This window comes from Tyto alba, unplaced genomic scaffold (assembly GCF_018691265.1).
Source record: "Tyto alba isolate M040663 unplaced genomic scaffold, T.alba_DEE_v4.0 Super-Scaffold_13, whole genome shotgun sequence".
In the NCBI taxonomy this organism is placed as follows: domain Eukaryota; kingdom Metazoa; phylum Chordata; class Aves; order Strigiformes; family Tytonidae; genus Tyto; species Tyto alba.
In genome coordinates this window covers 1,420,213-1,433,161 of record NW_024881275.1, presented here as the reverse complement: position 1 = coordinate 1,433,161, position 12,949 = coordinate 1,420,213, and the positions used below count along the sequence as shown (strand labels likewise).

The window sequence follows — 12,949 nt, the reverse complement described above, 5'->3', positions numbered from 1 at the left end:
TAAGTAATACTTTTTTTCTTGGCCTCTCTGAAGCCAAGGGAAACCACGTTATTTTACAACCTCTGAGTGAGATATCACCTCCTGCCTTTCTGCCATAGTTATACTACTGCTGCTTAAGTCAAAAGTCAACTGACAAAAAACTAGTAAAATACATCCAGCTAGAGACAGAATTTGTCACAACTAACAGGATCTATAAAACCAGAAACCGTTTTCACTTACAACTAAGCAGCTCAGAAAACTAAGATTGATGAAGGAATTACAATAAAACTAGAAAACCACACAATTTTGTAATTGAAATCTAGTCATTACATTGAAAAACATCAAATACTACTTCATCATTAGATGCCAAAAAGCAGAATTACAACCTTTCTTCAAGTTTCTTTATTTTCAGAGTGGAATAGGATTCAAATGTTCTTATCTAGAGATGGCAGCACTAGGTCCAAAATTCTTCACCAGTGGTTTACTGATATTTTCCCATATTAATCAGCACCGTTCAGCTGCAACTGACTTTATTGGAAACTGCTGAGCATTTATGATCCATCTGGATCCCTCAGTCCTATCTCAGGGAGGATTTAATTCATATGAACTATGCTGTACTATACCAGAAACACTGTTCACTGTTATTTTAAGAACTGGAAAAATCAAATTAATCTCAGAATATGTGGTTTACTCTTGTGCTTTAACTCACGCAACCACAGAACAATCACAAGGGTGATGACATGTATTAAAATATTTAAAAGTACCACTTCTCGCTGTTCTTCTCTAGGAGCCAACAGAACTGATAACAATATACTTCCCAGGTCATGGTCAGGGTAATGAGGATCCTTCAGGCTCAACGTAACATCTGTTTGCCTAGGAGACAAAAATGTATGCATTTATCTTGATGTCAGGCTCTCACATAATGAAATTTCTGAATCATGAGAATTAAAGGCATCTGCATTTATTTGAAACTAGTTGAAAACGATGTCACAGATTTACCTTATTTGTACATTTAAGTTTTGCAGTTTAAACCCTCATAAATAAATACTAAAGCCTGTTAGTCCGTGTTAAGTACTTAAATGTAGTGAAGTAATTACATCTGAACTGTAATATTAATGGATTAAAAAACAGAAAAATAAAATTTAAACGCTAAGTGGTAATGCTGTGAATGAGGGTAATATAAAGACAAGATTAAAGTGGTTGTAAAACTAATGTTTCCGTAGACACTGTAAAATATGTGGTTCATTATCAGTTAATATATTAACATTCATATTACAGTAATTCCCTAAACAAAAGTGGTTTTCCTCAGCTAGTTGTATGCGGTGTAGGCTTGTATAGTTATTTTCTAGCATGACGTTCTACTTGCAATTCCACAAACATGGTGTCAGCAGATAACCATAAAGAATTACTGCATAGGCTTGTTTGTGGCATACCTGTTTAATTCCAGTGAAGTGAGATCCAAAAATGCTGAACCAATAAAGTCATCTTGAAGTCCAAAGTCATAGTCAAAGACCTAAGATGCACAGGAGATAAATGCATTTTTCAGTATTGGAAACATTTTTTTGATGCTTTCTGGCTTTACGAATGGTTCCGGAAACTCCTTTTCCAGAGTTAAGCCACGTGTTTCTTGCATGTCAAACCAGGACTATCAGAAAGTAACCTGCAACTTCCTGGCCACAGAATCAAGTTTGAAACTGCTTATGTAAAAGTCAGAATGCATTGTGTGCAAGTACAGGGGTATACTATTTCCAGATCACGTATGTGAACATCAACTTTATAAAAACAAAACAAGCATTTTTATAAACATAGGCACCAAAGGGAAGAAGAGCAAAAGAATAACAAAAGCTAAGCAGAATCATTGATTTGGTATACATTCATTGACATCCTTATCAACTTTGCAAGAGGACGACATATTGTGAAGAGTGGGTTGTTACAGCACTTGCATCAGTATTAGGAATGATAAAATTGTAGGTTTTGCAGGTCGTATAAATTTCTAGGGGTTTAGAAATACTGTAATCTAAACTGAAAACTTGGTGGATATATGCAGGCAAATAGTGACATTTATTATGCTACTAGGAGGATCCTGCTTGCTAACTTGCTACCTAAAAGAGAAATCATCTGGACAAATTTACTGACATCCAGACAGGAATCCATGGCCAGTAAATGGAATAGTATCAATGATTTGAGATGGATTATGCCTTCCCAAGTCAGAAAGAAAAATAACAAATAAACTGGGGATGACTTTTAGAGGGAAATAAACAAGGAGAGCGGATGGCAACAAAGAAAATTTGTGATGTAAAATTACCAAAAAAAAAATGGGAAAATGTCAGTTATCAAAATCAATTTTATTGGTAAGTTAAATCTTCTTGACAAACATTGAGGACCAGAATATACCTTCAGCTCTAAGTAACAGTGGGATCAGTGAACAGCCAGCAATGAGAACATTTAACTGAGATGTGACAGGCCTAGCTTCAAGATCTTCAATTCTGATGTAAATACTTCAATTTTTGTCTTAAAGAAACTCTTCCAGGAGGCAGACAAAGCTGTTCCTCTTCTACAAATACCTTAGTATGGACTGGGTTAAAACAGTAGTAACAGAAATCCTATGGCCCAAAGACTGCAGCACTACTGTGGGAATGAAAGGGTTGAATGCAAGAATCTGAGCACAGGTCTCTCATATGCATTGATCCACCTGAGTGTACCCTCATATTTTCTGTCTAATATTAATACTAATGGAAAAAAAAAAAAAAAAAAACACAAAACTAATCATGAAATCTAAGGTCATGTTGCAAAGTAAAATTGATTTCTCCCCCTACAAATTATCAAGATGAAAAGCCAAATAAATATTATCAGATGACTTAGTACAGTTTAATTATGTCTTAGAATACCTGAAAAAGGCATAAAAATTGAAATATTTCACACTGTGTTCAGAGAATAAACATTACTCCACTTGACACAACCTTCCTAGAAAAAAAAAAAAAAATAATACACACATATATTCCCTTGTGACCCTACTGCAGGTTTGGTATTTGGCATAAGTAAACCAGAACAGGTAGCTATGTTGTAATTGTCCTTTTTATATTCTCCTCTCTTTCACAGTGCTGGGCATGTGCTCACTCATTATGAGTCACTAAACTTAATAAAGGCAAGAAAATGCCAACTGAGAATCGAAATTAACGTTACGCTTTTCTAATAATGATGTACTTTATCTGATCAGAAGACATGAAACACGTTACAGATCAATACTCAAGGGCTGTTTAAGTGGCATTGGTCTACTAAAAAAAAATCTACAATTTGGTGTTTCCATTAAAAACTTGTCATTTGTTTGAGATTAAGACTGGTACTGGTCTGATGTATTGTATCATTTCAGAGCAATTAAAAGGATTACGTAGGTAAGACTTAAGTTTCCACACCTTCTTGAAGTACTTTTGATCTATGTACGTTCTAACTAGAATGTTAAGACTATGGTTTTTCCGATACCATTTCTAGAGTTTAATCTTTACCTACTTTGTTTTACAGATTTAAGGAACACTGTTGGATATAGATCACCATAAACTATAGCAGTCAGAAAAGCGCCTTTTCATTCTGTGCCTTATAAACCAATGATCACAGCTTTACAGTTTCCATTCCAGTAAGGTTATCTAGAAAGTACCCGTGGCACCGCTGCTAACTACTCTGGGCATTGATGGCCCCTCTTTGATTTAAACTCAAGCTATCTGTTATTTCGGAATGAGTAATGACTCTATTATGACACAATCATCCTCACCTGCGACATACTAAGGAGAGTTATGAAGTTAGCAAAAAAAAAAAAAAAAAAAAAAAAATGCAAGCACATAATCAAAGTTAATGTGTCCAGGTAAAATAGAAAAAACCCAAAACCTAGGAAAATTGCACACACACATCTTGGTAACTTCTCAAACTAACCTCAGCAAACAATTGCTATTAACGGGACAGATTATGCTTTATAACAGAATTATGCAGTGATCTTTCCATAAATAAAAGGGATACCATCATCACGAAACACATTTTACTTCCTCTGTCTTTCTCCTGAGATGACACTAAAGAAATATAAAACAATTATGGTATGAAATAAACATAAATGCCTGTATTTACCTTTTTTTTAAAATTTTGACATCACCATTCTACAGCTGTAATTTAAATAATTTTCATCTCTAAATAGTCTCTAGTAAAGCAATACTGCACAATAAATTTTTCAGTATACAAAAAATTACAAAATAAAAATGATTTCTATCACTCTTCTGTTGTAATTTGACAGACATAAGTAAGATAGTGCCTCACCTTTATATACAACGGTTCTCTTGGGTTATCTATAAGAATGCAAGCTTTTTCTTCCCACACTGGATTGAGGTTCTTGTGTATTGTTTTACTTCTAAATACTTCTTTTCCTCCAAGTTTAAACTTGACGTACGGATCACTGGTTCCTGTTAACAACACAGATATACTGTTAATCATGTCCTGTTGGTACGGTACATTAAATGAATGAAGATGAAGTTACCTTAAACATAACTAAATATAATTTCTACTGATAGTCAAATCGAAAACAGCAGTTAAGGAAAGAACTTTTTATTGACATAATTTACTATTTTCCACAGTGTCATTACTCAGGTTATTCACTGTGGCAACATCAAATGGGTGTTTGCATCACCTTTTGTTGTTTGCAATCCATACTCAAGGTCATACATGAAATATTGGCTACTGCAGTGCAGTTTTTAGCTAACAGAATTATGCCCTTATTAGGACTAGGATTTTGTCTTAATGCAATCACAAAAAATAAGATTATAAAGTTAAAGTGACTTCTGTAAAATATTAATCTAATTATCTTATGCCTTTGAAAATGCACAGGATCTACTGACACCACTAGTGTAACTCTTCATTGACTTTGTTGTGTCCAGGCTTCCCCATTCCATGAAGACACATTTCCTACAACACTCACGATGGGCAAATCAACTCTAAAGTCAGTCCACAACGTTCACACTCTTCCTGCAGCAACCACCTACCCGCAGGACAGCACGGGTCTGAGCCCCCTGGTAAAAATGAGGAACAGCTCACTATGACCAGAAAAACAACCCTGAAGGGAACTATAAGAGAAGTGTTGAACGTGGCATGAGCGGAGGATGGGTGGGACGTGGGTGTGGAAGCGTCGGAAGGCACAACCGGTGGAAGGAGGACTCTGGGGGTGGCACGTGTTGGGGGGCACGGAGATCAGCGGCCGTCCAGGAGCTCGTCTGGGTCCTCTTCTCAAGACACCCACGTGGGGAGACAAGGAACAGCAAGCAAAAGCCCGATGGCACAGAGCGAGGCGTGACTGGACGGAGAGATAAATCAGTGCCAGCTGCCGGAAGGTATGAAGTGGCACATCCAAAACCAGCACAGACACGTACTGGAGCTCCACGGGCGTCTAGCAGGAGCCCCAGAGATGTGAGGAGGACCTGCCGGCTGGCATCCGTCCTCTCCCCATCGTGCCTGGCCCAGCCAACACACCCGTGCTTGTGAACGCGAGCGTGCAGGCCTGGGAGTGCGAAAGCCAACGGCCGAAACCAGTTTGGGTTTAAAATAAAATCACTTTCCCGTTGCCACAAGGCTTCACACCGAGACCTGTTACGTTGCCCCTCCACCAGCATTTCAGGGTCCGGCCAGCAAACGGACGCGGGAGCTGGTCCAGCTGAGAAGGGCGGTTGTTTGGCGACGGGGCGGGCTGTGGGGCGCCGCTACAAGGCACGGCGGTTGTGCCTGCAACAGTCCTCACGAAACCACCGCCTCCCTGGTGGGCTGGGGAGAGGCTACTCGTCCTTTCCCACTTGTTTTGATTACAAAAAAACACAGTCAAGTTTTTAAAACAAACGAAAAATGCTGGACGGGAAATTCAAGCTAGTTAGTGCCTTTCCTAAAATCCCAGTTGGTAAGATTTCGTTGTCACAGAAGTGAAATTCATTTCAGTGAAAAACACTGGATGGGATTCATATTTCTGTTTCTCCCCCAGCTACCTCTGAGCCTCAATAACATTTGAGTCTAATTGTTCCAAGATATAAAGTAAACAATAATTCAAGCATGAATAATAACTGCATCTTCATAAGCAACGGCAAAATTATAAGACAGACAGGCTTTTTTTTTTTTTTTTTTTTACTTTTAACACTTTTCACGAGACTGGCACATTCTAGCGGCTTCTGTTTATATCCACTGGGAAATGTAGTCATTAGCTTTTGTGAAAATTGCAACACTCTCTTCTAAACATAAAGGCTGGTGTGACCAGAGCTCTTTGCACTATTTCATGCAGCCACAAGATGTCAGTACTCCTTACCTAAAATTATACATCCCTTTCAAAAAACTACAGTGGTGAAAAACTGTGATCTCCAGTGTGTGGGGGTTAGGGCATTCCCTTCTGTAATTACTGGGGCAGAATTTCAGTGGCATAAAAATATTTTGTCCAACACAATTAAGTTGGTCCTTGGTTATTCAAGTACTGGTGATGCTTTTTAAGGCAAAGATCAGACATTTGCATTAATTCTGTAAAATCTGAAGTATACTTTGAACATGGACACCAACAAATCAACAGTAATACAAGCCATAACTCTCCCACAAGCTGCAATTCTCACACTGATTTTCCTCATGATTGCCTTGAAGCACAGATATCTGTCCTTCAAGCACTATCTTTTATTGAGCAGACTTCACAGATCTCAAAAACTCTTTTGAAATTTTGAATGGATGTAAAATACGGTTGTGAGATACTATACCCAATGCATAGATGAGCATCCAGATCTCAAATAATTTAACATTCACTCTTTTTTATGTGTAAATTTAGTAGTAGGGTGGGCCAAATGTTAGTTCCACTTACAATATGTTGCAAAACCTCAGGGTTTGCATCTCTGCTCTATGAATGCTGAGAATCAGTAAGAAGCTTGCTTTGACACATCTCTACTTTAAAGCTGAGAATTCATTCAGTCCCCTTAGTTAAAAGCTCCACGTCCTTCACAGACCTCTCCCATTCCTTGAAGAGACACCATCAAATTTTAAAAGCTACATGTAAGAAGAAAGGCATGATTAAAAAAAAACAACCTAATCAGCCACGCAATCATTCAGGAGGAGCAGAACAGAAACCAAAACTTGGTCCTCTCTCAGTTCTGTTGAACTGCACCAAGACACCTCCAGCAGTGCTGTGTCACATGGTTCCAATTTTAATATACAGTAACAACTGTTCTCACACATATTATATAATTGTAATATTATAATTGTGTATTAATATTAATATTACACTGTTAATACATCAAACTTATTTTAATGTATTTTTAAATGTTTTATGTTTATTTTAATGTTTTAGAAGTTTTATATACTAATATAGAATTTTAACCAACAATTTGATTCACATATTTTTGCTCTTTCAGAAAGAATAATAAATTCACTTTACTTGCGATCTTATTGCTAACAGTGATTACGAGTTCAATACCAAAAAAAAAAAAAATTTTAGAACCTCTTAGACTGAGCCCGCAAGAACCTGGTATCCATCACAGATTCTTGTTATTCAAGACTCAAGACTTTTCAGTGGTTTCCTGCTTACCGAGCCACTGAGATGAACCTGACGCACCACGGCCTAGCTGCACAAACATCTGTCTTATCTACAGCAGTTCAGATCACTGTCACGAGCCTTCAACGCACGAGCATCAAGCCTTCCCTCAAAAAATCAGATTTTCGAGACGCCGCCCCCTTGCCGAAGCACCACGGCCGCCGGTGTGAAGGCAGTAAGGACTCCTGGCACAGGGTGGCAGCCTCTCTTTTCCTAGGAAGCATCATCCTGGGAGACACGGAAGGATGCTGCCAAAGCCCAGGAGAGAACCTGCCCATCACCGCCCGCACCCCGCCCGTCCTGCAGGTCCAGCTCGAGCACCAGCACCAGGGCCTGGCACTGCTCCCCCTCCCCGGGCAGACACCCCCTAAAACGGATTTTGCTTTCCAAGTTTAGGACACGGATTAGGTCTTGTAAGGAGACAGGAGAGAAGATTAAGAAAATATTTTGCTGGAGAAATATTCAAGATGTTTGTTCGGAGTAATACTAAACTGCTTTTCAGAAAGAACCAGAGCTGTGTAATGGAGTGGAAATACAGCAAAGGCAAATTTACTCAGAAAAATAATCAAAGTTGTATCGGATAGAGAGAACATGCATTCCCAATAAATTGTATACATTTACTTAATTGGTTCCCAAGGCTTCATAACAGGCTTTTCAGCATTATTAGGACACTTGTTGAACAGCCTTTTTGCCTTAATGAAATCCTATTTAATATAATGTGATAAACTGCTAACAGAACAAAACTCAGCAGTGAACACAGGGGCAAATGTAACCGTGAGACGGAGTAATGAGCTTGAGACTGTTCCCCCACACCTGGTGCTAATGAGACAGAAAGGATGAGTCAAAAGTCTCCATTCTCCTCTACAGTATTTTTGCACTTCGCTCAGTGTGAACAAAGTCAGACTACCAGCATGTCTAGAACACCTCAGCTGAAGATCTACCTATAGCATACGGTAACCAGACACTGAAATCCTTAAGGCAAATTTTAAAATTGTACACTAAAAAGAGAATACAGGCTGTAAAAAGCCCAATATAATACAGATGAATGTTACTGAAAACTGGCACTTCCAGCTGTCGCTTCAGGTAGACATGTTTTTATACTTCATATAACAAGAAAGAAATTTCATTTTAGAAAAATAGTGAGTTGGCAAGGGCACTTACTACACAATCTAATTAAAACTGTTTAACTATAGCATGGTTAAGTGCATTCATATTTCCACCACTGCTATTCACTCACAGTTTAACTCTTGAAACAGAACTGAAAGCCATATGCAAGTCCATTCTGAAAAACAAGTGACTGTGCCATAAAACTTGTTGCTCAAGACTATGCAATTCAAACTCTACTTTAAATTTTTTTAAAAACTTAAAGAACTAACTTTTCCCGGGGGAAGACCTGGTTTCCAGCCTCCTGATAAAAAGCTTTCAGAAAGGAAAACAGAGCAAATCAGTTACATTTTCTTCTTCTCCTCTCCCTATCACCCTAGTCTGGGGAAAAAAGCAAACCAATCAATTCATTAAGGTCTGCCCTGTATCACTGCTGCAAAGAGGACCACTTGGACACAAGACCTTTTTTTTTTTTTCTTTAAACTAGAGAAGTAGTAAGGCTAGGCTGTAATAATATAGAGGTTGCAGCCCGTCCAATTCAAAACATAAATCACGAGTCTCCTTTGGATTCATCACACATACACAATAAATAACACACCTAGACCAATTTCAGCCTAGTGGTTTGAAAAAATAGAATCTTCAAATAGTATTATCTGGAAATCACAGTAATTAAATAGGATGTGATGCTGTGCAGGACATGGGAGGAATACTTCAGGGATAAGCTCAATCTAAAAAGCTGTAAACACCCAATAAATATGGGGGAACAGAAGTTTTATCACTGCAAGTAATTGGGCAACGCACACATTTCTAAGAGCAAAAACAAAGTAGAAGCATGTTCTTAATTCTTTTATGCTCAGAACTATAACTAAATCTGTCACAGCTTTCTACTATTCCTCCCATTTTACTTTCAATCTTGGAGTTGCTTCATTCGCTCTACAATTATTTGAAAAGAAAGGAATTCACTAGAGATGTGCAGAGATGCACAATAACCTTGATGTCATAATTCCTGAGAAGCTTAATTATTAATACAAGCATTTGTTCCAGATTCACTGCATGAAGAGCTCTTTCACTGACACCCAGCTCCTTCCCCTTCTCTCTCATTTCATCCACACTCATTCCCTTCTTAATAAAGTTTCTCAGCCTCCGGTTAGTTCCTTCGTTCCAATCCAGGTAGAAGAAAAAGTGGGTGGAGAGTTCTCAAGTATGTCTCAGGTATGTCAAGCAAAACGTATATCAGTTCATTGCATTTTACTTTTTATATTTCCAAACTGCAACATGAAGCATCTCATAAAACAAAATACAGAAGAATACGTCTGCTCTGTCCAATCTTTTATTCAGAAAAGTAGGGAAAAGACTTACCACAAATTGGTTTATATTCATTTAACAAATAGAATAGTAATTGTTATTATTTATCTTGTACAAGAGCTGCCAAGCCTATCTTCACGTTGGTCTTCAGCAACCCCCTAAATACCACAACACTAAAAACTACAGCTTTTCTGTAAATAATCCTACTTTCTGCCCTTCTACCCACCTAGCAAAGAACTATCCACCCAAATAACCTAAAAATAACACTAATTAGTTTAAATGATAGAAAGCACTTCTGGAAAACTAGTATTGTAAGAATGAAGATGCCAATTACAAATTCACAGTGAGCACATGGATGCTACAAGATGCAGAGAAGTTCTACTCAAAAGTCAACAGGGAATACAAAATTTTAATTATTCAGTGCCCATTAAAAACTACTGGTCATAACAATCATGGCTTTTTATCTTTCTTTTGAAGACTCATTCCTGTCACAGAAAATGCAGTTTTAATATTATATTTCAGTGTAGCCCATGATAAGTACTTTTGCTTATTTTAGTAAATACTCAGTTAAGCAAACATTAGTTATGTTTGTGAAATAGAAAGAATGAAAAAAAAAAAAAAAACATACTGGCACAGAACACAACAGACAAAAAGCAAATGTGCAATGGTCAGCCTAATTACAAGAAAACACATTTCAATTTGAGCATGGATGAAGTGAGATCCATTTAAATAGGATTCAAGCGTGCTACAGAAATGTTTTCCTTGCAACTCGAATTATTATTCTAGTTAATATACTTTAATACAAACAGAATTACAGCCCTTACTCAAAGGAAACACTATTTGCTCTGCCCCTAAGACCTTAGGACTGAAATTACCATCTTCCTGAAATTGTTTAAAGCATGACCTTTTGTTTTTCAAGACAGACAGCTTTTGTAAAATCAGTAAGAAGTTTCAGCTCTTCTGGGACAAAGACAAGAGAACTCTGATTTGCTTTCTCTAAAAAAGCGCAGCTCACTGTTGGTCCTACGCATTATACCTTCCAGTTTTACAGAAATAATCTTTTTGATATATACTTGCAAGTGACAAACGTGAGTTGCCCTTGTCAATGTAACAATGCGGTCAATGATCCTTCTCTCCAGTAAAATGTGCAAGTTTTTCTCCATTCCCCAGGGAAAATTTACTTCACATTAAATGCAAACGGAAATAAAAGCAGAATCTTAAAATGTAAAATATAAATGCTAGGTAAAGCAAAAAGAGAAACCTTAGCAGCGTGAAGCCCACATATGTTTGGCACAACAAAAAAAGGTACCTTGGTTGAAGCTGATATTCATTGCATATGCAAACCCAGTTAAACTCCCACGAAGGGAAACCTGCATTACAAAGAAACATTAATAGAAATATACTGTGTGAGTCTTGCCTTAAAGTAACTTTTGGACTTAGCTAGAAAACATCAATGTTGGTATTTCCTTATTTGCATACAGTCATCCAAAAAAAAAAAAAAAATGACATAGCAGAATTGTGCTAACAAAGCAGGACTTTCTGTTGTCTTCCAGCAACCAGACACAGAGGTGTTTGCTGCCTTCTAATGACTTTGAATTAACTGACCAGAGTCCTCTGCCTGAATCATCAGAGGACAGTGGTCTCAGAGTCCCAAGCCAAGCTGCTGCTACCAACCTTCTGTCAATTTACCTGCATTAGCGGGTCAAGGCTTCACAGGGATTTGGGCTACTGGAGTAGCAGAGACCACTGAGGTGCTACATGGTCTTCCCTGGCCGACAGGTCACCTGACTGGAGGAATCTCTCTTTTTAATCCTGGCATAAATTCCCACTGCTATATTCTACTCGGGAGCATCACTCACGCTTTTGACACCAGCATCTTCATTTGCCATAGCAGTGCAGGGGCACGGTATTTCAATCACTAATTTACTAACATATTATGCATTTATGCATTACCGACTATAGGTGACTTGACAGTCTACTAAACTTTCTTTTTGTACCCTATTGTAGCACTGTCAAGGTCCTCCTGCTTTACCTCCACTGCTTTATAGCTACAGGAACAAGATGATTCCAACTTCCCGTGAGATGTTTACAAATTGGGAGGACTTAATCTGTGATCACCTACATTCATCCAGGGATCCAGGGATGCATCCAGCAACATACATGCTTTTCCCCCTCTTATGAATATTCTTGAGAACAAGAGCTACTAAAAAGAAATGAAAGCTTAGCCTCTACAAATACCAGTGGTAAACAAGCACATTTTGTAATCTGCAATGTTAGCACTATGCTCCACATGTCTGGCAAAGAAAAAACCCATTTAACTACACAATACATTGACATGTGACATTGATGATAAACTTGTTCCTACAACACTTAAAGCAATAAGGGACACAGCAATGAAACTGAAAGGGAAATAATTTCAGATTCATTACTAAATAAATTTATTTGTGGAATAAGCAATTCCCTGGTGCATTTACCATGGAAGAGAAAAAGAAGAAACATGCTTTATTCTCAGTACTGATCTTAAAGCAGAAATAGGTATTTCTAAGCGATGGTAAAAAAAAACTGACTAAGGCTAAAAGAGTAAAAAGGACTAAAAAGGTATAGACAAAAAACCTTGATCCCTACCGTTACTACTAGAATCTGCAAGCAAGTTTTGATTATTCTTATCCTTTTTGAAACTAATAAAAATGAAATCACAATTACAGTTTTATAGTTTGGGAGAAAAGAGTTCCAAATTATGCCTCTAAACTATGACAATTGGCAAGGAAGAACCTGAACAGGTACACAGCCATGCCATGCGTGCTTTGGACGACGTGCATTGGTCAATCAGCAGGCAATTAGCGTGACTCCCACTTCAATGAGCCCTGAGGGACTGGAACAATGGCAACACAACAGGGAACCTCACCTTGCATCCTGTATCTCCGGCTGCTCCTAAGTCACTGGTAGGAAACTTTTTGGCCTCCAACAAGAATCTGTGCTCAC

The 12,949-nt window shown here is 38.0% G+C and overlaps 1 protein-coding gene across 4 annotated transcripts in view; it reads right to left on the bottom strand.

The window, feature by feature from the left end:
• The window catches only part of MCTP1 (multiple C2 and transmembrane domain containing 1), a 278,549-nt gene that overhangs the window by 147,970 nt on the left and 117,630 nt on the right, over positions 1 to 12,949 (bottom strand). For all 4 annotated transcript variants that reach the window (XM_042787788.1, XM_042787789.1, XM_032993082.2 and 1 more), the window contains exons 3-5: positions 4,279 to 4,421; positions 1,413 to 1,492; positions 744 to 852 (exon numbers count right to left, since the gene is read on the bottom strand). In XM_042787788.1, the coding sequence (XP_042643722.1) occupies positions 744 to 852; positions 1,413 to 1,492; positions 4,279 to 4,421 (332 nt within the window). The remainder of the gene's footprint in view (positions 1 to 743; positions 853 to 1,412; positions 1,493 to 4,278; positions 4,422 to 12,949) is intronic.